This window comes from Eutrigla gurnardus (assembly GCF_963514095.1).
Source record: "Eutrigla gurnardus genome assembly, chromosome: 16".
Taxonomy (NCBI): Eukaryota; Metazoa; Chordata; class Actinopteri; order Perciformes; family Triglidae; genus Eutrigla; species Eutrigla gurnardus.
Genome location: NC_139927.1, coordinates 1,624,910 through 1,649,525, shown reverse-complemented (window position 1 = coordinate 1,649,525; position 24,616 = coordinate 1,624,910). Strand labels below are relative to the sequence as shown.

General features: G+C 46.0%; 4 protein-coding genes across 6 annotated transcripts in view; 3 read left to right on the top strand and 1 right to left on the bottom strand.

The window, feature by feature from the left end:
• The window catches only part of brf1b (BRF1 general transcription factor IIIB subunit b), a 29,268-nt gene extending 7,489 nt beyond the window's left edge, over positions 1-21,779 (bottom strand). Inside the window, exons 1-6 of the mRNA XM_084030996.1 lie at positions 21,564-21,779; positions 20,935-21,136; positions 9,278-9,358; positions 9,037-9,210; positions 8,881-8,912; positions 8,719-8,791 (exon numbers count right to left, since the gene is read on the bottom strand). Coding sequence (XP_083887122.1) covers positions 8,719-8,791; positions 8,881-8,912; positions 9,037-9,210; positions 9,278-9,358; positions 20,935-21,118 — 544 coding nt within the window. The 5' untranslated portion in view covers positions 21,119-21,136; positions 21,564-21,779. The remainder of the gene's footprint in view (positions 1-8,718; positions 8,792-8,880; positions 8,913-9,036; positions 9,211-9,277; positions 9,359-20,934; positions 21,137-21,563) is intronic.
• btbd6b (BTB (POZ) domain containing 6b) lies at positions 1,415-7,951 on the top strand. Its single transcript, XM_084031005.1, is given in 6 exon segments — positions 1,415-1,558; positions 3,877-4,147; positions 4,451-4,541; positions 5,326-5,410; positions 5,413-5,443; positions 6,655-7,951. Coding segments are annotated over 5 exon segments (1,431 nt in total). The 5' UTR covers positions 1,415-1,558; positions 3,877-3,956; the 3' UTR covers positions 7,688-7,951.
• On the top strand, positions 11,980-20,855 carry LOC311027135 (uncharacterized protein). Of its 3 annotated transcripts, none has more exons than XM_084030984.1 (14): positions 11,980-12,822; positions 14,617-14,713; positions 14,796-15,019; positions 15,117-15,282; positions 15,669-15,871; positions 16,459-16,576; positions 16,683-16,891; positions 17,078-17,195; positions 17,684-17,853; positions 18,100-18,197; positions 18,277-18,386; positions 18,467-19,816; positions 19,906-20,196; positions 20,565-20,855. In XM_084030984.1, the coding sequence occupies exons 1-14, from the start codon at positions 12,685-12,687 to the stop codon at positions 20,579-20,581; spliced, it is 3,309 nt and encodes a 1,102-aa protein (XP_083887110.1). In that variant the 5' UTR covers positions 11,980-12,684; the 3' UTR covers positions 20,582-20,855. The 3 variants fall into 3 exon arrangements, with proteins under 3 accessions (XP_083887110.1, XP_083887109.1, XP_083887111.1); XM_084030983.1 differs by having other exon boundaries at positions 18,464-19,816; XM_084030985.1 differs by lacking the exon at positions 11,980-12,822 and adding an exon at positions 13,108-13,440 and having other exon boundaries at positions 13,580-14,713; positions 18,464-19,816; positions 20,565-20,853.
• Positions 21,780-22,032: 253 nt separating the features above from the next.
• xrcc3 (X-ray repair complementing defective repair in Chinese hamster cells 3) overlaps positions 22,033-24,616 on the top strand; it is a 4,906-nt gene continuing 2,322 nt past the window's right edge. Inside the window, 3 exon segments of the mRNA XM_084030566.1 lie at positions 22,033-22,243; positions 22,685-22,822; positions 22,917-23,117. Coding sequence (XP_083886692.1) covers positions 22,135-22,243; positions 22,685-22,822; positions 22,917-23,117 — 448 coding nt within the window. The 5' untranslated portion in view covers positions 22,033-22,134.

Genomic DNA, 24,616 nt, shown 5'->3' with positions numbered 1-24,616 from the left:
TGCAGAAAACACGTCACCAGGACGTCGTCCTCTCACTGGAGTACACACGTCACCAGGAAGTCCTCTCTCGCTAGAGAAAACACGTCACCAGGACATCCTCTCTCACTAGAGAAAACACGTCACCAAGATGTTGTCCTCTTGCTGGAGAAAACACGTCACCAGGACGTCGTCCTCTCGCTGGAGAAAACACGTCACCAAGACGTCGTCCTCTCACTAAAGAAAACACGCCTCCAGGACGTCGTCCTCTTGCTGGAGAAAACACGTCACCAGGACGTCGTACTCTCACTAGAGAAAACACTTCACCAGGACGTCGTCCTCTTGCTGGAGAAAACACGTCACCAGGACGTCGTCCTCTCGCTGGAGAAAACACGTCACCAGGACGTCGTCCTCTTGCTGGAGAAAACACATCACGAGGAAGTCCAGACTTACTAGGCGAATTCGACTTGATGTAGCCGCCTGCAGCGCGCTACCTAACGTGATGTATTGTGGGTTGAAAGCGATGCATGATGGCTAGAATTGTGTCCGACTTAGCAGCCGACTGCAAAGACGTCACAGGGTCGCGACCATATCACGTGACCCAAAACATCGCGGGAACAAGTTTTTAAGAGCGCTTCTTGCAGCGCTTGGCAGCGCGGTCCACGGTGGCTGCAACTGGCTTGTCCACACCTCCGCTACAGCGGAATGGTTCTCATTGGTTAAAAGTTAAATGACGTGTGTTCAGGTCCGCACTCGGCGGCCACCTTGTGGTGAAATGATACTTTTTATTTTGGTCGCATTGATCTCATGGCTTGATCTAAAGTTCCGTGCATTGTGTTGTAAGTAGGCCTATTATATGTGAGGTCCGGTTAATACAAACATAGAATGATAATACAAATATACTGGGAAAAAATAATGCCTTCCACATGTTGCCTTGCGTGTGTGTGTGTGTAATATATATATATATATATATATATATATATATATATATATATATATATATATATAACATATCGTCTTTGGTGTGCTGCAGTGTTCTATCGCGTGAGCACCATAGTCACGTTGACTTTGTTGTCTGACTTGACGGCGTTTGGCTGCCGTCTCTTTTAGAGCCCGCCCCCTCAGACACCTGCAGCTCTCGTCGGCGTGATAAGTCAAGTCAAGTCAAGCCAAGACCATCCCGAACAAGCCTACTATTCTGAATGTGTTTTATTATGTATTTTCTATGTATTGTTACTTTGTAAATGTTTTATATTTATACAATCGAAGTTATGTTTTCTATTCATTAATATTTGAATTCATCTTTTCAATAAAAAAAACAAAAAACAGGACCGCACTTTTAAGTCTCCGCGTCCTGTCACGTGATCCCGTCTCCTTCCAAGGCGAGGCGCAGCTCATCTCATACGAGCCCGGTATCAATAAAGTTTCATGCAGTTCCTCTGTCGCCCTCCCGCGGAGGAGCAGCTCGAGAAGGCGGAAGTAGCAGCAGGATCTAAAATGGCGTCGGGAGAAACAAACAGCAGCTGGTGTCGGAGCGTTTTAACGTGAAAGGCGGAGTGAAGCGGCACCGGGAGGCTGGCAGGTAACGACGAGCCGGTTAACGGCGCTCAGACTGGATGCTTATTGATTATTCATGACTGATGCGTTAACTGAAGACCTGCTGCGGACATTTAGATGAACTGACCGCTGATCTGAGATCAGACCAGAACCACATCGCCCCGCCCCTCTGGCTGTCCCTCCGCTGAAACCAAACCACCCTCGAGACTCTAGTCGAGTTATTATAAATATGACTTAGCCATAATTAATGTGAACTACTGAGACACGTTTTTTTGGCTCTTTATCTTTTCCAGTTTATGATTTTAGCTGTCAGTAGGAGCCGCAAGGTAGGCCTACTGGCCCAGTCCTAGCGTCCCCCCTAAAGCCTTAAAGGGATTGTTAGGAATTTTGGACATAAGACCTATTTTCCAACTCAGCCGGTGTGTTCGAGACGTCTGGAGACGTTTTCAAGAAATGTCATTCAGTTCTTCTAGTTGCAGAGTTCGCTTGTGCTATGGCTAGTGCAAGTCAATCGTTCTAGTTAGCATGGCATTAAAAACACTCATACCGACTCCACAGTGCACCCGAGGCAAATCCATTGTAACGGCAGACTATCGATGTACATATCTGTGTTGATAGAATGTTTGAAATAAAACCAACCTTGCATTTTTAAGGATTTATGTCTCAGCAGCAGCAGCAGCAGCAGCAGCAGCGTGTCATACTTCCTAGTAGGCTATGGCAGCGGCGGAGTGATATCACCTAGCACTTATAAGTTACCGGTTCTATAATAGTTTGTTTACCTGCTGTCATTGCTACAGACGCAGAGTAGCCTGCAGTGCTAGTTTCTTCAAACTCACAGAAATGGACACTTTTGGAGAATATAGTGAAACTTTTGAAGACTCTGATGAGGAGTTTTTTTCCACCCAAGCCCAACCGTACCTGTACGAGCCTGAATATACAGAGGAAGAATTGGGCGAGAGGGATGCTCAAAGGGCAGAACGTGAACGAGCGTCTGTGTTGACCGAGATAGCTGGCGCTGAGAACCGGGACCGAACAAACGGAGACTGGTGGTGCCAGGAGGGAATCCCCCGCAACACGTCCGAGGGTTTACAGGTCTACGGACGGAGCACAGGTCCGGGTTCGCAGTGTGTAATTGTGGGTTGGCTGGGCCGTGGGCTGCCCGGTGTTTGAATGAGGTCCAAGCGCTTTTCACCCAGGTCTGAGGGCATGAGGCCCAACTGTTCGGCCCGGTTCGATTGCCTATTTACGGGCAGTATTTCGGGCGGCGCGTCTTAGAGTTTTGAGTCCGCATGTGTGGATTCACGGGGCCGTGTGCTGCCCGGTGTTTGAGTGAGCTCCGAGGGCTTTTCAGACAGCCTTGGGGGCTTAAGGGCCGACAAATCGGCGGTGTTCAGGTGTGTATTTACCGGCTGGATTCCGAGCAGTGCGTCTTAGAGTTTTGAGTCCGACGGAGCAAAGTAAAATTCCGCTGCTGCTGAGAAACTATTCCCTCAAAAAATAAATGATTCATGCGTTGCGAGGTTAGTTTTGTTTCAAATATTATTCTATCAACACAGATATGTACATCGACAGTCTAGTGTTTTAATTGATTTGCCTCGGGTGCACTGTGGAGTCGGTATGAGTGTTTTTAATGCCATGCTAACTAGAACGATTGACTTGCGCTAGCCATAGCACAAGCGAACTCGGCAACTAGAAGAACTGAATGAAATTTCTTGAAAACGTCTCCAGACGTCTCGAACACACCGGCTGACTTGGAAAATAGGTCTTATGTCCAAAATTCTGAATTATCCCGTTAAACCCTGAACCCCCAGGGACTTAACTGAGGTCAGCTGGTAGATTGTGTGAGTGTCTGTGAGGGTCTGAAATGGTAGAAATACGGGACAGAACTTCACATGTCGCGTTACTTTGAAGACACAATGTTATCTAAAAGTGGGTTTTTATTTCAAATGTTTAACAACCTGAGCGTCTTTCAGACTCTGATCATTCCAGACCAGAGACTACTCAACCATCAACCAGCTGACCTCAGTTAAGTCCCTGAGGGTTCAGAGTTTAAGGCACGGAAAGGGGGGCATAAAGACCTCAAAAAGTCTGCGAGCGAGCCCTCTTGGACCTGACCATGTGACAGTGGGACAGACCTGAACCCTGAGGGACTTAACGGGAACGTGGATCAAAAGCCCCTCCAGAGTGCAAGCGTTATGACCACGCCTGTAATGTTATGGCGAAATGACAAGCTCATTGACATTAATGTGATAATTTCTTTCATATTAATGAATTGATCATGAATGATAATAATGGATGCTGATGGGTAATCTGGATTCTAATCAGAAGTCTGACTGCTGACAGGAAACAGTTGTCATGCTGTGAGCTGGTGACCTCATCAACTCGGTGAAGAGGAGGAGGAGGAGGACGACGACAACGACAAGATGGCAGCTGAACTTTTCTCCACCAGCCTCCCTCACCGTGATGAGGAGGAGGTGAAGAAGAGTTTGATCCAGCACAATGAACCAGATCCACCAGCTGAAAACACCAATGAAGAAGATGGAGTTGAGCAGATGAATCACCACAGAGAGGATGGAGACAGCTGGCAGGAAAGCCAGCCCACGCTCAGAGAGAGGTAACACAACTCATCAATACGTATTGATCCATTACCGCTGTTTATAGATCCCATAATGAAAGGGTCTGTCAATCACAGTGTTCCTGAAGGCTCTGATGGAGGAAGTGGCGAGAATGGAGTGGCAGATGAACGAGTGAATATTTAGAGGAGCACTGACCCAAGACTGACGCTCAGGATGGTGTCTCCGTTGTTCTGGGTTTTACACACTAGTTTCAGGAAATGATGAGGAAGAAAGATCTAGTGGTGTTGTTTCTCTGCAGCGATGCTCTGAGCAGTAAACTGGTTGTTGTTGTTGTCCTGCAGGAACGCTCTAATGTTCAACAACGAGCAGATGGCTGATGTTCACTTCCTTGTCGGTCCTCCAGGAGAGATTCAGAGAGTTCCTGCTCACAAGGTGAGTCACCGCTATCATGTGATCTAAGCAGACCGGGTCCACTTGTCCCTGTGTTTCCCCTCCTTGTCCCTGTGTTTCCTCTCCTTGTCCCTGTGTTTCCTCTCCTTGTCCCTGTGTTTCCTCTCCTGTGTTTCCTCTCCTTGTCCCTGTGTTTCCTCTCCTGTGTTTCCTCTCCTTGTCCCTGTGTTTCCTCTCCTGTGTTTCCTCTCCTTGTCCCTGTGTTTCCTCTCCTGTGTTTCCTCTCCTTGTCCCTGTGTTTCCTCTCCTGTGTTTCCTCTCCTTGTCCCTGTGTATCCTCTCCTGTGTTTCCCCTCCTTGTCCCTGTGTTTCCTCTCCTTGTCCCTGTGGCGTCCTCTCCTGTGTTTCCTCTTCTTGTCCCTGTGTATCCTTTCCTGTGTTTCCTCTCTTTGTCCCTGTGTTTCCTCTCCTTGTCACTGTGGCGTCCTCTCCTGTGTTTCCTCTCCTTGTCCCTGTGTTTCCTCTCCTTGTCCCTGTGTATCCTCTCCTGTTTCCTCCCCTTTGCCCGTGTTTTTACTTTCCCGTTTCCTCTTCTTGTCCCTGTGTTTCCCCTCCTTGTCCCTGTGTTTCCCCTCCTTGTCCCCGTGTTTTCCCCTCCTTGTCCCCGTGTTTCCTCTCCTGGTCCCTGTGCTGGTCCTCTCCTTGTCCCCGTGTTTCCTCTCCTTGCCCCTGTATTTCCTTTCCTTGCCCCGTGTTTCCTCTCCTGTGGCGTCCTCATCCTTGTCCCTGTGGCGTCCTGTGGTTGACTTGTCTCCTGGTGTTTCAGTACGTCCTAGCGGTGGGCAGCTCGGTCTTTGGAGCCATGTTTTATGGAGATCTGGCTGAGGGTCAGTCTGAGATCCACATCCCTGACTGGAGCCAGCTGCTTTCCTCGTCCTGTTAAAGTGAGTCCAGCATGGAGATGAGTTCACATGCCACAAATGTATCTTCTGCCAAACCACAAGGGACCCTCAAAATACAACTGGAACAATGAAAACAGTATGAATAATTTGATTGGACTAATGGAGCAACTGTCCATTAGAGACCAGCTAGCTTGTGGAGCTGTTACTGACGATCATAAACACTGCTAGCATGCTAGCATGTTAGCGGTAAGCTAGCCAACTATAGTAGGCCCTCAACTTGCACTGTGAGCACTCACTAAACCACCAGGCGACTTGGATCACCTGTTTCACAGGGAAAGGCTGATCTTGTTCACTTTCCCACCTTCTGGTCTCTCCAGAACTCATTGGGAAGAACCCAAGGGTCCAGTAGGCAGGGTGTTGGTTCGAGGAGGTAACAAAACCGGGAGCCTGTAGGTGGTTTCATGACATCTTTCCAAAGAGATAGAGGTAAGATCGGGCATAAAAAATCCAGCCCGACCCGACCCAGGCCCGCGGGATTAAAGCCCGACCCGGCCCGAACCCGAGCAATTAACTTGATTTGCAGGCCCGAGCCCGAACGAAACCCGAAATTTCATATTTTATTTGTGAGGACTCAGAGTACGTCCTTAAGAATCTAGCGCAGCACTTTGAGAGAGAGAGAGAGAGAGAGAGAGAGAGAGAGAGAGAGAGAGAGAGAGAGAGAGAGAGAGAGAGAGAGAGAGAGAGAGAGAGAGAGAGAGAGAGAGAGAGAGAGAGAGAGAGAGAGAGAGAGAGAGAGAGAGAGAGAGAGAGAGAGAGAGGGGGAGAGAGACGGGGAGAGGGAGAGAGAGGAGCGCAGAGAGACAAAGCTGTCCCGTTTAGTTAAATAGCAATTACAGCGCCCTCTCTGTTTTTTTTTCCCTAATTATTTATTTTATAACAAGTATTCCTCAGTTTAGTATCTTATTCTCCACACATCGTTTATACATTTCTATAAACATATATTAAAAATAAAAAAATAAAAAAAGTCAGCGAGAGAGAAGCCCGGCCCGACCCGACCCGAACGTAATGATTGACATTTTATACCGGGTCGGGTCGGGCTCGGGCTTAAGATCTTACCTCTACAAAGAGACCAACATTTTTGTCCAACACTGTCTTAAGGAACCTTGGACATAGCCGAGGGTATGTTGTATGATGTATGCTGTTTCTCAGGTCCTGGACATAAACCCTGATTCTGGTCCTGTTCTCGGCCTCAGGTACATGTACAGCGATGAGATTGAGTTGGAGGCCGACACGGTGCTCGCCACACTCTATGCTGCTAAGAAGTACATCGTTCCTGCTCTGGCAAGGGCCTGCGTCACCTTCCTGGAGACAAGTCTGGAGGCAAAGAACGCCTGCGTCCTGCTGTCTCAGAGCCGGCTGTTTGAGGAGCCGGATCTGACGCAGCGCTGCTGGGAGGTGATCGATGCTCAGGCTGAGCTTGCGCTTCGATCTGAAGGCTTCTGTGAGATCGACCTGCTCACACTAGAGATCATCCTTCAGAGAGAGTCCCTCAATGTGCGTGAGGTTGTTATATTCCAAGCAGTGCTGAACTGGGCGGGAGCTGAGTGTCGACGTCAAGGCCTGCTGGTGAACGCCAGGAACCAGCGAGCAGTGCTGGGTAAGGCTCTGTACCTGGTGCGGATCCCCTCCATGACCCTGCAGGAGTTTGCTGACGGGGTGGCGCAGTCAGATGTCCTGATGCTGAAAGAGACTCATGATGTTTTTCTGTGGTTTACTGCCTCCAGCAAACCCAGACTGGAGTTCCCTCTGGTGAAACGGGCCGGACTGGTTCCACAGAGGTGCCACCGCTTCCAGTCCTCGGCCTACCGTAGCAACCAGTGGCGCTACAGGGGGCGCTGTGACAGTATCCAGTTTGCAGTGGATCGACGCATCTTCATGGCCGGACTTGGTCTGTATGGGTCGAGCGGTGGGAAAGCTGAGTACAGCGTGCAGATGGAACTGAAGAGGCAGGGTACTGTTCTGGCCCAGAACCTCACTAAGTTCCTGTCAGATGGATCAAGCAGCACATTCCCTGTGTGGTTCGAACATCCGGTCCAGGTGGAACAGGACACCTTTTACACAGTCACCACTGTCCTGGATGGAAACGAGCTGAGTTACTTTGGTCAGGAGGGCATGACCGAGGTGCAGTGTGGGAAGGTGACCTTCCAGTTTCAGTGTTCATCGGACAGCACCAACGGCACTGGTGTGCAGGGGGGGCAGATCCCTGAGATGGTCTTTTACTGCTGAACCACAACCTGGCGGACTCAAGGGCCCAATCTCAACGTCCCCCTCACGGAATGACAGACTTTGATCCCTGTCCCGTTAAGTCCCTGAGGGTTCTGGTCTGCCTTATGGTCAGATCCATGAGGACTCGCTCACTGACGTTTTGAGCCATTTATGCCCCCTTTCTTGAAGTCGGCATCGATGCTGACTTTGCCCGAGGCAATAACCCACAGTTCATAGCGTTGTGATGTTAAACACGGGGTTACCAGGGGAAGCATGGGGGACAAACAGAGAGGACGCCGCATGTGGAATATTACATTCGCACAGAAACATTAACATTAAAGATTTAATATGGAACATACAATACTTGAAATCAGAGGAACGCGCTTTATTACATATCTGGTTTATTCATCAACCAGTTATTTTGTTATTGAAGCTGTTGTAACTAAAACAAGTAAATAAATAATTATGTAACGTCTGAGATGAAAAAAGTCTGGAAGACATTCAAATCAGGCTGTAAAAAATGTCAAATTAAAAACCAACATTTCTTATCTGTCATCCACATGTACGCCCTTGGGGACAATACAGATTAGCGCCGCCTGCTGTTATGGAGACATTACATCTTGCGCAAGCACAGAGCGTACGCTCGAGTCGGTAGTCGTTCAGGCACTTTTTTGACCATGTCGGGGAGACGGGATCCCACTGATCAATCCAACTGCCTTTTCTGACTATGACCGTCTGTCGGATTGGTGTGTCAGGGCCTTATGGCTTTAGGGGGGGGGGGACATTGGGCTGGGGCCAAGGCCTCAAATCAGTCAGAGTGAACAATGAGCTGCAGAGACATGAGCTCTGACTGTGGAGCTGGAAGCTGATTGGACGGGTGAGGTGAATACTTTGTTTGTGCATCTTAAAGTAAATTCTGACTACAGATTAAAGTTTCAGTGAGTGAAAGTTAAAGTGTGGTTCTGCTTCTTTGAGGTGACATCCTGCTGGAAGGAAATGTTTTCCTAAAGCTGCGTGCGTGTGTGTGTGTGTGTGTGTGTGTGTTCTCTCACCGATGGCCGGGGCGTTGATGCAGAGCTCCCGAGCCAACAACAGAAATGTTTTTCCGAGGATGTAGACGTTCACCTGAACACATGAAAGTAACATACTCATTTATGAAATCTATGTGTATAAACATATTCAGCAGGTGTCTGCTGGTCTGAGGTCAGCGCTACCTGTAGCAGGTCACTCAGGTCCAGCAACATGTCTGAAACACAGTTTAGGAAAACCAGCACCACTTGTGGAAGTCAAAGGTCACAGTGAGTCCAGACTGACATTACACTCAAAGCTTCACACAGAGCATGTGAGAGTGTGAGTGGTTGCTAGGATACGTGGTGTCCCCTCAGTGCGACACACCAGGTAGAGGCAGGCGGCGATGACGTGCTCCGTCTTGCGTCCTCGCGTCAGGTGTTTACTGACCACCATCTTGAAGAAGTTGAAGGCCGTGTCCAAACAGTGCTGGTTCAACTGGAGCTGACTGCCCAGCTGCTGGATCTGACGCTTCCCTGCAGACACACAAGGGGTCACCTCTGGAACTGGTCTGGGTCTGATGTTAATGATGATGCTACTCACCACCCTGCAAGGTCTGGGCTCTGGACTCTTTCCCAACACTGGTGTGGAAACCAGAACCAAGAAGGGGAGCCTTAACTGGACCTAAAGACAGACAAAGTTATTAAAACACTAGACACCAGAGAATCCATCTCACTGCGGAGTTGAACCCCCGTTGCCTGCACCGTAGTCAGGGTTTCTAACCATGACACCAGACTCACACTATGCTACTGAAAATAAAACCAGATCAACTGTTTTTTTTAAGTTTATTTGTCAAGGGACAATGTGCATCATTACATTGTATTCAAATATTTTTATTGTGAAGCATAAAAAGTATATCAAAAATACATCCGTCTTTGGTTTATGCAATGCTTCATTATTTTGTAATATAATCAACAAAGGTGTATCATTACATTGATTATTTAGAAAATAAAAAGATGCGTGCACCAGATTTAGTAAAGAAAAAACTAATTTCCATCTGTAGTCCCCAAAACAAGCAGACACAACAATATAGTACACAATAAAAAAAACAGCTGTTCTGGAACTGATAAACTCGGAGTCCTTCTCACAACCTGACCAGAGCCTCTGATGGAGACGTATGAGGAGTTCAAGCCCCTCTGTGAAAAGAAGAACTGTGTCTTAATGAACCAGATGATGTTCTCTTGTTACTGTAGCGCTTTAATCTGGAGCTCAAATACTATATGAAACAAAGTTGACAGGTACGGTGGCTGAGGAGGAACATACAAGGCGAACTCACACATTACAACAGCGCCCCCAGTGGCTGATCAATACATTACACCAGAATCACAGCGAGGGAGTGAGGGGGGCTCACAGTCTGGTTATCGGACCGCCGGTCTTAAACTGATGAACATTTACTGAACAATATGAACAGCTGAACACAATTATAACCGTAACCATGACAACCACATGTAGAGTTTAATAACATGTATGAATATAGGCTGAATTAATGTAAGATAATGGTCACAGTGTTTAAATAATGACAGCAGGCTACTTCCTGGATGCTACATGTAACGAGCAGTGGGATAACTGGAATGAACACGTTGGTTTCCCAACAAGAGACTGAGATCCAGGACCTGATTTATAGATCCTGGATCTGAGCCTGGTCTGGAGCAGGCTAGCTCCACAAGATTAATCTCCATGGTAACTTATTCCATAATATATGAGACATGCTTTCATGCTACCAGATTTATCTAGGTTTTGTGCAGCAGCCCCCTGGACTGGACCATTGTAACCAGTTGGGGTTATGTGGTGAGAGACTCCAGCTGTAATCAGACTCAACCAGCTTCAGCTTGGACTGGCTCCACTGTTTAACGTGACAACCAGGTGGTTAGCTCACCTGGCAGCAGCGAGGAAGATTTTCTCTTCACAGAGGAGACAGAGACCGTTTCTGGAGCTTCAACATGAAAACTGCTGCTTTCATCATCGGGTGAGTTCCACTTTTCTCACCTGGCCAGGTAAGAAAACTATTCTCACCTGAACGGGTAAACACAGGTCACCACTCTCCTTTTTGTTTCTTTCCACCCTTCAGGTACGTCTTTTTATTCAAGTTCACAGAGAAAACTTCAGCTGAAGCTCAACTGGAAGGTAAAGTGGTTTTACTGTTATTTAGTTTACTGGTGGATTTACAGGGTCTTTGTGGGTGGGTGGGTGGGTGGATTTATAGGGTTTTTACTGGTGGTCTTTTCCCACCAACTAAAGTGTTGATTGGTAGGTTGTAATGGGACACTTGAATCTGCAATGTGTTGATTGCAGAAGACTTATCACTTGTAGCAGATGCAGCTCAGATTTTCTGTCTCGGCAGGTTTTGTTGATGCTGCTGTTAAAACCGAGTGTCGGGACCGCTACCTGTGGATCCATGTGACCTCAGCACTGCCGCCTCGCTTTGAGGCCGTAGGTCAGTTCTTCATGTTGAAACTTCTGTAGTCCTCATTACTAATGTTCATTTGTCCGTCTGTCTACCTGTAACTTTTGACTTAATATGACACTCACTCCATTCAACCTGATGTAGATGGAAATGGCGTGCACTCCATCAGCGAGCATCTTGCCTCACCCTGCGGTTACACCATCAGCACCTTCAAGATGGATGGCCTCACAACCTTCAGAGCTTCATACTACTCTTGCTTCACCCACAACCAGGTAGATCCCCCCCCCCCCTCTCCAAAACCCTGCACAACCACCAGGTAGCTCCCCTGTATTATTTCTCCAGACTGACTCCCGAATCTGGTTTTCAGAATGACGAGGTGTTCACCTTCAGCTTTAACGTGATAGTGAGTGATGCTGATGGAATGTGGATCAGTCGGCCTGTTTCTGCAGTCTGTTCTGGTCTCATCTGGACTCATAGAGAGATCATCTGTGAGGAGGACTACATGGAGGTCAGAATACCTACTAGTGTTCTAAACTGTCTCAACTAGAACTGTTCTGAATCTTCACTGGCCTCAACTTGTCAACAATTATCAATATATCAACTGTTAAATGAGTAATTCTGTGGTCTGTTTGTTTTTTCACCTTTCAGAAGAATACAGATAGCTTCACTCGCATTATTGCATGTTTATTTCATGAATATAGAATTTTGGTTACAAGTTACAGAATCGAATCGTTTTTTGTTTTTTTTGTATCGTTAATCGAATCGAAGTGAAGCCAAAGATTCAAACCCCTAACGGTTTCCATACAGCATCTGTATGAAGGGAAAGTAAACGGTTCACCCCAGGTAGTTTTTGCTGAGTGAGTTAGCCTAGCATCTAGCAAACGTTAATCTCTGAACAGCTAATATTGGTGGAGTTAGCAGACTGCTGAGTGGCGTTTCTCTGCTCTGTAGTTGATGTGTAATCCCCGCCCACAATGAAACACCAGGAAACAAATGGCAGTAAAGAAAAAACCAAACTCATCTGTTCTGAGACTAATCTGGCTTCATGATGTGAATCAGGTGAATGTGAACAGAGAGTCTTCATGTGGAGGTCAGCGGGGAGACGGTGGACAGGTTTCGCAGGCCGCCTTCTCTCAGGTAAAATCACACCAGCACAAATGAACACCCCTGATCTGAGAGCAGGTGCACTTTAGGTACTTTGAGGACGTCTTGCCTGAAGGGCTCCTCTTCCATCCAGATGTAACCACCTAGTGGGAAAGCCTAAGGAAGCTGCTTACATCAGGTGGTATTGGTACCACTTCAGGTACTGGTTTTCATTGTCATGCTTCCTTCAGCTGAGTTCAATGAAACGATTGCTTTAATCTGACACGGGTGCAGATCTTTAAAAGGTTGTTTCAAATCACTTCTGAAACTAATTGGAATACCTTTTTGTTCTTGTAAACAACTACCAAAATAGACCAAAGTAATCCTTTTGAGTACTTGGGAGTTTTTAAAGTTTTGGTTTGTGGTTCAGGCTCAGAGGACGGCCAGTTCTGCATGGCAGCTGATGTTCCTGCAGAGTGAAGGACGGGTGTCCTCCATGTCCATCAGTGAAGCCCAGAGGTGGGGCTACAGCCTGACCACCAGCGACCGCAGAGTGGTGCTTCGGTCTCGGTACAAACAGACGCACGCTGAGCTGACTATGGTGGGTAACTATGCAGAAGTCAATCCAAGGTCCAGAACCATTGCAGACTTCAGACACGCATACCATTGGTTCATCCCTAGTCTCCTATTTGATTCGAGTTAGTGAAAGGTCTGAACAACGGCCACAAATTACTTTACTTATTCAAACTATTTCTCTTGTCATGATCAGTTATTTCCCCAATAACTATTATTATGGAAATAATTAAAGTCAGAGAGTTGATTCATTCTGTCACAAATACGTATGTTTTGCATAATTTGTCATTATTTCTATTCAGTCACGTGTCTCATAGTCTCTTATGCCTGCCACACACATAAAGATTTTATAAATCTCAACCGATTTTTTATCTGTGAGAGACCCCACACATGAAGATAAAAAATCTGTGATTTAACAGTTTTGATCGTATTGTGTGTGGTGTCCTGCGATATTCCAAACACAGCACACCACACACATAAAGATTTGTCTTCTGACGCACTAGAATCTTGTCCCTCAAGCAAGAAATCTCGCGTGAACAAACGTGATCAAACGTGATCTGACGTAGTACTCTGACTGACCTGTGGGGGCAGTCACACCAAAAATAGTCATTGAACTAACTACAAGAAGAAGTGAAGAAGAGCGAGTGTAAACCGGTGTAAACTAATGGAGGACCAGCTGGATACCGACTGCATGATGGTGGTTTTGGGATTAATTAATTAATTAAATATTGTACAAACACTCGTGTGTTTGCCAATGTTCGACAAGTTGATCCTCCATATCTGAGGTCCACCTAACTTTAACTGTCTTCGCCATATTGCTGATAACCAGGGATATCGTAGCCATGGAGATAGCTCGTTATAATTCCGTGTTCAGTCAGCTCGCTCTTTATTGGTTAAATTCAATATTACGTCACGTTGGGGACTCCCGATTGTCGGCTTCCCCCCCACACAAGACGATTTGACACCACAACGTTCTCCGCCGACAATCGTAAATATTGAACATGTTTAATATTTACGATTATCGGCGCCGACTGATTTCGGAGCCGATTGTCGGCCGAATTTCACTCTTAACACACCACACACTACAAGAGAATCTTATAAAATAATCTTAAAAGCTTAAGATAATCGGGCGATGTCTGTCCGTGGTCGGAAGGGGGAAAATCGGGGCAAAATCAACCCGATTATCTTTATGTGTGTGGCAGGCATTAGTTTCATAATTCAATTAATCCAAAAGATTTATACTAATACATTTCCAGCATCCAACATAGTCATAATATGGGTTATTAAATGTTGAATTCACAATCAGAATATCAATTAATAGATGTAAATACTGAAGAATATGAACACATTCTGCCAGTAATACAGGTTGTTCATGTTTAGATGTTTGTTAAACAGACTACAGAGAGAAAACACTGCTGCTCTGGCAGAGATAATAACGGTCTTTATTAATATAAGTACAGTTAACATGTTGACTAAGACACAAGGATGCAATTTAACTTGGGATGGACCCCATGGTGGTCCCTGTCATAGTCTGCTAGGGTACTCTGTGATGTAGGGTGATTTAAAGACCTTAAGCATTCATAGAGATTAATTGAAAGATTGAACTCAGTTCAAAGTATTTAAAGGTCGATGCTCATATCATTGTCGCTTAGCACCAAAGCTTTCTTGTCTAACTTTTCAGGGTAAATAGATGCATCTGAATTTATTCTGTCTGTACCAAAAAATCATGAACCCAACATCAGACATGGTGGACTCTATGCAGTTATTGAGAGTATGTGATGTGCGTGCCTGGTGATAAATCGGTGAAGTTATTTCTTGTCAGGTGGATGGTGTCCCCATGGAAGTGGTCCGGGTTTCTCTGTTCTCTAAGCAGAAGCTGACGGTGGTGATGATCGATGTTTCAATGGCCTGCACAGTTAGTAAGTTCTCCACAAACACACCTGAACTGAAAGCTGGTTTCTGTCCGATGGGTGAATGGGGATTCTTTTGATCCTCCCTCAGACTCTGGTTCATTCGACGGCGCCTGGCTGCTGTGGGATGTTCCCCGGGTCTTGACCCCTCTGGTCGCGGAGGGAGCAGGTTTTGAAAGTCAGACCCTTGGTCTGGGGGTGGAGGGGGTTCTGCTGGACGAACCCACCATCGCAACAAGAGGATTCAGTGTGGTCCAACAAGGACCTCTGATCCAGATCGGGGTTCCTTTTGGGGCGGAGGGCGGCTACAGAAAGGTACTGTCGGTTCCATTCAGACTTCCATTCAGAGGGATCAGATTTTGACAAACCCAAATGGCTTTGAATCTAACGCTCAGTTTCTTGTTCTCTACAGAGTTTGGTGGTGAATAACGTGTACAAGGAGATATATGTGATCTTCCTAATGTACCAACATGTCTTCTCTCTGCTGTATGAAGAGGGCAGCAGCATTGAAACCAGATACCGGATGCTCAGAGTACTGGACACACCGCTGCTCTGCCGTCCACCCTTCCACCTCGACCGTAAGTCTCCCATTTTACAGACCAGTAAAAACTTCATGACTCGTTGCACATTTGATCTATAGAAAAATCAATCTGCAACAAATTGATAATTGTCATGGTGCAAGTTTCTTCAAAGTCAACTTTTTTCCCCCTGTGTTTCCCAACGTTGTATTTATCTTTTGGGTTGTTGATGGTTGGTCAGTGAGGAAACGGTTAAAGGAATTACTTTCGGAACTATAGATGTACATCTGGTACCATTGTTGACACTAGCTCATTTAATCAAATGATTCAGTTATCAAATCATGTCAGTCACTCCCTTTAGGACTGTTGATTGATTTATAGATCAAGATTTTCTGTCTTTCTGTATCGGACTCTTGTGTGTGGACATCTTCTGTTTCTTCCTGTAGAGACAATGAGCGACCAACAGGTGTTCAGCATCTACCTGGGAAACATTCCTGCAGATGTCATGCTGGAGGAAGTCCGGATCAACGGATACATTATGTCAGAGAGCACCCAGCAGGGCTACAGCATCAGTCCTGTTACTCACACCAACGGCAGCCGAGCCTACAAGCTCCAGCTGTCCTTTGACAACCCTGTGGTCCACTGGATGGTGAGGGCTCCACAGAGAACCTTGATCAACCCAGTTAAGGCTGAATGTCAACCAGGAGTTTCCCTGGTTTCTTGGTGGATTTGGCCTAGAATTTAGCTTGATCTTTGTCTGGATTGGACCAGCTGTGGTCCCGTTTTCCAGTCAGAAAATGCCCTACTCTGGACTAGTTTAGGTCTGATTGTGTTTGGGTCGAGCTTGAGTTTTGTACTGAGCTTGACCTGAAAACGGCATCGATAAGGCCTGGACATGTATTTAGTATCGGTTTAGCTCCAGAGAAGGTTACTAAGCAGGAAGAAGGATTTAGTGGTCAAGTTTTGGCCAGTGTCTGGACTGTAGATCCCTCATTAGGTAAGATTGGTGTTTAAAGTAGGAAAGTTGGTTTGACCTGATTTGTGGTCCCTTTTATTAGTGGTTCTTACTACTGTCGGCAGCGATGATGAGGCAGCTACCCTAAAATTCTCATTGGTGTTTTAATTCTCACAGGAGTTATAACAGTCTTCTGAATTGCCGCGTGTAATGTGACATGGCGCTACAGTAAAACGTTAACGTTTTGTGGCGCTCTTTCTGAGACTGTTTTTGTCCAACAGTATCTGGGTCAAGGGGTGGTGAAGTATTCCATAGATGTGAACTTCACTTTAACCATCATGCCCCAGAGAGACTCGTACTACCACCACACATTCATCACAGCACAAGTACTAAATGCATGTAAGTACACGTCCCTGCTATACTGGACTCAGATCTGTGACTGGTCTACAGAAACCACCTGTGATTCTTCAGGCTAAAACCTGTATGATCCTTCTGTTCTTCAAAGTCCCTCCAGAAATTACAGCTCAGTGTTCAGACAAAGGAATCTCATTCAGCGTGGTCAGACCATCTCAAGCTGAATCTCTCTGGGAAGTGGGTGTCGACCATGAGCCTCTGACATCACAGCTGGCGGCCCAAAGAGGGTACCGCCTCCACAACGACACAGACAGGATCAGTCTTGAAGTCCCTGTTTTCTCCGTGGGGTACACTTATGAAGTAAGATTCCAGCCTATCATTGTCTAAATTTAGTCGAGCAGGAAACTTTATTCAGGAGACAATTGATCCTCCTAATAGTTTTTCATCTTAATTAATGTGAGTAAATCACTCTTCTACTTTCAGGTTATTTGATAATTATAGAGTAAACATGAGTTTCCAACACTAACAGTTGTCGTCTTTCTCTAGGACATCAACCTGTCAAACTTTTATGGAACATTTAAGCTTCTACTGAGAGACTCCAAAACTCTGGAGGTCCAGACATCCACCTCCAAACGCTGCCTCTTCAAAACGGAGGACATGATGGGTAACCTGCACTCCCCCTCTTCAAGTTCAGTTTAGATGGTCAAGCTGACGGGTAAAATGGATCCTCATACTCTGACTGGACCATTTAAAAATCCAAGACGGAAAGGAGAATTGGGGTTTTTGACCCATATAACCAGAAAATGTCCAACTTAATGCATTATAGGAAAACTATTATGAGGAGGACTATGACAAGGACTGAACACCATACTTGTGTGAAGATGGACTATTGGCCACAATGTTTCTTTAAATGACTTAAATGAACTTGCTCAGAATGCTGCAGGCTGACGGCCTGAAGCCATGAAGCTATCCACATCAGCAGCATGTTTATGTGAGAACTTAGGTCGCACGGTATGGAGTTTCATTGATTAGAGAATAAGCAAGAATGATGAGTTATAATGGTCTGATTTTAGACATGTTAAATGAATGATTTTAAAAGTGTCTATCAGAAGTCCTCGACCGCCCTGATGTTGTCCCTCTGTGGCGTCTCAGTCTGTTCTGCAGATGGGACCATGACAGTGGTAACGACCCCGACCTCCACATGGCCTACAGTGCAGCCTGAAACAACCACTCTGCTGGACCCCATGTGTGGACCCAAACAGAATGATGGATCTAGAGTCCTGTTTGAGTTCAAGGTGGACTCCTGTGGGACCAGAAGCATGGTATGACTACTAAGAGCAAAACACCATAGAATTGGTGCTAAAGAAATAAGTTTTGACTTTGGGAATCATTCAAGTCCTTTTGTTCGCTAGCTCCAGCTCAAATATAAACTATAATCTATCTAATCTTCTACGACAGTAAACTGCATATGTGAATGTTGAATCGGAAGTAATATATTAAATCAAGAGAGGACAGAGCAAACGGGATGTCTGTGTAAATGGAGTATATTCAATGAGGATGTTCACCAGGTGGGGGAGTTGTACATGGTTTATGAGAACGAGATCCTCCATGACAGACAGCTGATTGCAGACGGACCAAACTTCATCTCCAGAGAATCTCGGTTCAAGTAAACTCCTCTGAACCTTTCATAACCTACTACAGGTTATCTGTACTCAAACCAATAATAATGTCTGCTTCTTGAACAGGTTGACAGTGAGGTGCTTCTATCCACTTAGTGGAGTCAACAGACTGTCTGTGGACAGGATCCTGAGATCTCCTGGATATGGTTCCGTCAAAGTCTTTCAGAGCCTTAAAGGTTACAGTCGGAATGATCAATGATCCAAACCTGCTCTAGTTTCATTTACAGAATTTTAAAATCTCTTTATCTTCCAGCAGGTCCATTTGAAAAACTTCCTGCCAAAGACTGTTTGCATCAGGTAACCGAAAATAATGACAACACCCCGACCAAACGGGTCTACCAAACAACTACTGCAGGGGGAGTCCTGCCACACTCCAGCATCGGGCCTGGACCCAGTCACTTCATCACAGTACCAGGAGGACACAACAAGCTGCTTCCGAACCTTAATCCTTCTCCTTCTGAGGGTAAAGCCAGTGGTACCCAGGGTGTCCCTCTACCGAGTTCATCGCGTCCTGGTCCTCTCATGTCCCAGACACGGGACCAACATGTACTTGGATCCCAAATTGCCAACCATCTCCCAAACATTCCCCACAGATATGACCAGTTACCAGACCACCATGTCCAGGAGTCTCCCCTCCCCACACTGAACTACAACTTTGTAGAAGTGAAGAGTGAAAATTCAGGACTAACGGATCCAGCCTTGGGCTTAAGTTCATCAAGTGGGATTCCTGTCACTCCAGTTGTGGAACATTTTGGAAGTGACTGGGGAAGCTCCGGTCAGACTCCGACACTTCAGGGTCCTAATGTTTGGCACACATGGGACGAGAATACTCTTGGCCTAAATGGGATCATTAAGCCAAATCAAGACCTGCAGAGTCTTAATGTTGATCCCTCTTCTGCAGCCATTCTGGATTTGATTCGTTACGGGTCCTCGGGTAGTGGGATGGACATTGCCAACACCGAAGACACACCTGGATACCAGCCTCAAAGTCACACTCATCCTTCTCGACCCTCTCCGTTTCACCCAGTCCTTCAACCATCACCTCAGTCCAGACCAGACATCATTGGCAACGGTGAATACGTCCCTGTTGATGCTAAAGGCATCATATCCAAAAGTACTGTATCTGACCCACAGGGATTTACTGCAACTAGCCAAGTCACCCAAAACCAAGAAAGAACAGGAATCATTGGAAGGAGGAATATTGAGACGGTTCAGTCCCGGGTGAAGAACGTCAGAGTGAAACCTCTGAGCCAGTTTGCTTCTTCTGGACTTCGGCTCAACCAGGAACCTATTATCCCCTCCCAATATGCAACTGGTCTGACAGCGGTAAGCAGTGATATGAACCCCTGGATGTCCCAACAGATTCCTGGACACAGAGGTTCAACCATAATACATGTGCCCGAGAGAACTGGTTTCTCAAAACTGAAGCAGGAACAAGGTGTTCATGGTGCAGGGATCCGCCTCGCAGGTCTGTCCCTAAAACCGCAAGAACATGAGCAGCAACTGGTGGATCCATCCCTAAATCAGCAGGAACTGGTCCAATCAGTGGCTCAGACAGGAAATGGTGAATACCAGGAATCTCTGAGAAATTTCCCTCAACCAACAGGTACAAAAATATACTGACCTAAGAAATAAATATCCTCGTCACTGTGTAACTAAATGTTTATATTTGTTTTTTTCTATGTCCACCTTCAGGAGCGTCTCATATCAGAGTAAAACTCTTTCCTAGTCTCACAGGAAGACTCCAAACCTACAATGAACCCAAACCGCCGTCCGGATCAACCAGGACCTCCTACATCACCGTCGCACCACAGAACATCCCAAACACTAAACCCAACAGTAACAAGGGTCTGAATCCCACCGCAGGGGGAGCTGGGTTAATTGGTACCCACACACCTAATGGTTCAGGTTCAGACCTGAAAATCCACAGAAATTCTGACTGCAGTGGTCAGTATGGAGCCAGTGTTCACCAAGGCATTGTGAGAGGTACTCGAACACCATCATATACCGTATTCTATTAAAGGGTCGTACTGCTTCTTTATCATTTATATTTGATGGTTGAGAAATGTAATAGTAAATGCTTTCTGTTCAATTAAAAGCAAAGTAAAAATAAAAAAGCCATTTGAACATGAGTATTATAATGCTGAATGAATCTGCTTCTACTAGCAGTCTTTAAATTGATCAGGTGATAGATTTTCCATCCTACAACATAGATGATCTATAATGATATTATATAATATAGATCACATATAATATAGATCACTATAATGATCACTATAATGTTCAATATTATTGATTGATAACAGCTGTAAGTTTGAATTGAAGCTGCATCGGCATGTTTGTGTCTCCTCCAGATAAACGGATCAGCTGATGAAGAAGAGAAACTAACAGAATCTGATTCAACAAAACCTCAGTTTGTTACCATTGAGCTGTTGGACTTTGTTCTGTTGCAGTTAACCATCAGTTTTTCTATTTAATCTCTCTACTTAATGTCTCTATCTAAACGTCTTGTGTAGTCATGTGACTTGGTTTCCTCCTCCTGGAGTCTAGCTGAGGAATTACATTTTTCAGATTCTGTTCCTCTGAATAAAGACACGAGATTGAAAAGATGTTGTCTCTTGTTTGTTCCTTTTTAAACTGGTGGTGTAGAGGCAGTGTGCTGTGCCAGAATCCATTCAGAAATCTGCCCGTTTAGTGTTTCTACAGGGGTAAATGTTGTCTCACCATCAGCAGAGACAAACTGTCCGACAGCAGATGAAACTCCTCCACTTCCCTCCACAAACTGGACCTCCGAGACGATGATGTTGTCCTCCAGAACAGAACCACAGCTGGTACACACAGCACTGCCCCGGGCCTGATCCACATCGATATCTGACCCGCCACAGGTCTTGCACACCCTGGAGCTCATGGTGGAGGTCAAAACAGCCTGGAGGTCAGAGAGGGGTGAGGTCAACTGTTACTGTACTTATCAAACTGCCGCATCAAGATACATCGGTTAACGGCTACAGAATCCATGTATTGAATTGATGCGTCACAATTGATCATGGATGTATATTAATAGAACAATAAACGTTGGGATCGGTGGAAACTCGACAGTAGTAAACCCTTAAGGGGAACTGCAGTTTTCTGAATAAAATATTTTCGTTATGAATTATTAATAGCAAACACTAGTATTGGCATAAACTTGCCCGACATTCAAACGCGTGGTTGCCGTTGCTGACGTGATGAATTGCACATTAATTTGTCCTAAATGGATCACTAACTAAAGAGAATGACCGTTAAATACCGGCGAACCATCAACCAGATGAAGCTTCTAATGAGACTGGCTTGAATGAGTGAACCGGTGAACTTACCACCAGTAGGAACCAGTTAATGGTTAGAAAACAATAGAGTCCAGTAGAACGCGTTTGGCGGTTAGAAATAGGATGGCGCCGTTACTTTCTCGGTACAATCCATTTGTTTGCCGGTCATCGAACTACAGATAAAACATGAACGGTTCAGCACAGCAGTTATTCATTTAATCATGTTTATTGATAACAGAAAGTGACCAGTGTTTCAGGCGGTTTGTTTTCTTCCTGGGACGCAGTGCAATGACGTCACTGGGTCCGAAACTCGCGTGGGGGAGTTTGTTTATAGATGACGGGAAAATGTAGCTACGTTTTGAAAATGAAATGTTTGTTTTCTGTGTTGCAGTCATACGTGTATACAGATCATTTACACAGCATTGCTCTGGTACCAAATAAAAAGCACCGGGTGGTTTTTAACCCGGAACTGATCACCCCTGCAGACCAGGCTAAGTGGTTCCGACTGGTGGCACGTGACGAGCTCTCGCATTCTGGCGGGTATTTTGCGGATGTAAAGGGGAACGTTAAAGGGACGCGGACAGAAACTCTGTGTTCTCTGTGAGTGAAAGTTGGGGACAGCATGTCCTCAGCGGGGACATGGCCTGGGACCAGCTGGGGAAAGCATGTACTTAAGGGCGACTGGGACCAGCTGGACCTCAACCCGAGGATCATAGCAGCTGTGAGGAGAGGTAGGCGAGCCGCTGCTTCACACTGAAACACTACACTTCATGATTTCATCGCTCTCTCTCAGATATACTGTTATAGGATACCGTTTAATAGATTTAGTCAGGCGTTCTAGTAGTGCCATCGGCCGATGCCGTACATAATGTAAGAACTAGATATTCTGTACGTCAAATCTTCCTCCAACGTTAGCGTTAAACGCTAAATCTGCAGGATTCTGAACGCTGTCTATCGAAACAATGAGTTGGTGGTAAATGGAAGGTTCAATTGGAATAAACCACTTTAAAGGTTGTCACATGAAGTTATCTAGTAGAACAGAACTTAACACGTTGTCCGAATCTAGATGTTGTAGAATTAAGTTATGTACTTGATTATCTTAAATCTCTCTTAGGGAAATTAATATGATTTTTTACTTGTAACCATGGTTACGTTGTTGTTTTTCCCTCCAGCTAAACTGAAGTCTGTCAGCGACGTGTTGTGTGTTTCTGGTCCAGATCTGCAGAAACTCACTGCTCTGTCCCACTCGGACGTCCAGCAGCTGCTCACCGCCGCCGCCACCACCTGCAGAAGACACCCTCCAATCCCAGGTCTGAACACCTTCTGATTGGACATTACGGAATGATGTCACATCAAGGAATGATGTCACAGCGTGCACTAATCTGTGCAAATCTGTGTTTGCAGCCCTCTTGCTTCATCACAAGGTGGAGTCCGGCCTCAGACTCAGTGTTGGATGTCCTGTACTGGACGGACTCCTGAGGGGGGGTCTACCTGTGGGGGGGGTCACTGAGCTGGCAGGAGAGAGCGGAACAGGGAAGACTCAGCTGGCTCTGCAGCTCTGTCTGTCTGTACAGTACCCAGTCCAGTACGGAGGGCTGAACGCAGGTCAGTGAACGCCCCATCAGCTCTGTCTGTCCAGTACGGAGGGCTGAACGCAGGTCAGTGAACGCCCCATCAGCTCTGTCTGTACAGTACGGAGGGCTGAACAGGGGTCAGTGAACGCCCCATCAGCTCTGTCTGTACAGTACGGAGGGCTGAACGCAGGTCAGTGAACGCCCCATCAGCTCTGTCTGTACAGTACGGAGGGCTGAACGCAGGTCAGTGAACGCCCCATCAGCTCTGTCTGTACAGTACGGAGGGCTGAACAGGGGTCAGTGAACGCCCCATCAGCTCTGTCTCTGTAGTCATTTACAATGACCTAAATGTAAATGTAGTCCAACAATCAATTTTGCGCAGCGTTCATGAATCTGAGGGTTTTATGAGATTTATGAGCTTTTCAAGGATGAGACCCGATGACGGCCACGTAGCTGTCGGTTGTGTAACTGTATATAGTATGTGTTGTGTTGTGTAGCTGTGGAGTGTAACTGTAGTGTGTGTGCGTGCGAACACACAGGATCTCTGTCCAGGGGCCTGTACTATGAAGCAGGATTTGGGCTTAGCGAGGTAACTTAAGCGTTAACCCTGGGTTTTCCGTCCTACGACGCTGGTTCACTTCTTACCGGGGTAGATCGCCATGGTAACTTAAGCAGGTTATGTTCCTGATAAGAGATCAACGTGGAGAAACACACCGCCGACTGACCAATCAGCTGTCTTGGTGCGCGGATATATAAAAAAGAAGCTCGGTGGATCGTGAGAGGGTCTCGTAGGAGAACTATAGAGTGTACAGAGACCGGCAAAACCCTTTTTCTGTCCCTGACGATGTTTTATATGAGAGATACAGATTCTCATCGGAGGGAAAGACTTTTCCGTGTCAGCGTACAGCCTACTGACCACTATGAATTATGTTTTATATTTATTTGATTTGCTCCCAAGTCCGTTTTACACCGCCGGGATTGCAGCTGAAAGAATGAGGCTGATATTGTCATAAACCACGTTATAAGAATACATCCAAGCAACACATTCATTATTTTAAAGTTATATGTTTGGCCTTTTATTGCTGAAGGACATCATAAGAGTTAAAGGGACGAGAGAGAGCGACGACATGATTTAAAAGAGGACCGCAGGGCGGATTCGAACCGGGGCCGCTGCAAGGAGCCTCGTAACATGGGGGGGGTAACTCTACCACTAAGCTATCAGCGAAGTTAAGATTATCATTTAATCAGTCAGATCTACTAGTGTCCTTATGATGGGGCAGTCATATTATACTACTAATACTATTAATACGACTTCCGCATCCACACAGTCGGTGAGTTTTTGCCAGCTGTCCTTCCTGCATGTTACAGATGAAACTGTTGTCTTTTGCCTGCATTATATGTTTAACTTCTTCGTATTTCTGTAAGATTATGGTTCGCTCCTCGTACGTGAAATACGCCGCTCCGCTGCCGTAGACTGATCCATGTATGTGATTGGTCAAATGCTGCAAACGCCGCCTCTTTCATGTGCAC

What these genes read in the sequence shown, in the direction of transcription:
- LOC311027135 (XM_084030983.1), top strand. Translation starts at nt 12,685, where the DNA reads ATGTTCCTGCAGAGTGAAGGACGGGTGTCCTCCATGTCCATCAGTGAA. An exon ending in CCGTGGGGTACACTTATGAA is followed by an intron (nt 16,892 to 17,077) that starts GTAAGATTCCAG and finishes GTCTTTCTCTAG; the next exon opens with GACATCAACCTGTCAAACTT. An exon ending in CAAAACGGAGGACATGATGG is followed by an intron (nt 17,196 to 17,683) that starts GTAACCTGCACT and finishes GTGGCGTCTCAG; the next exon opens with TCTGTTCTGCAGATGGGACC.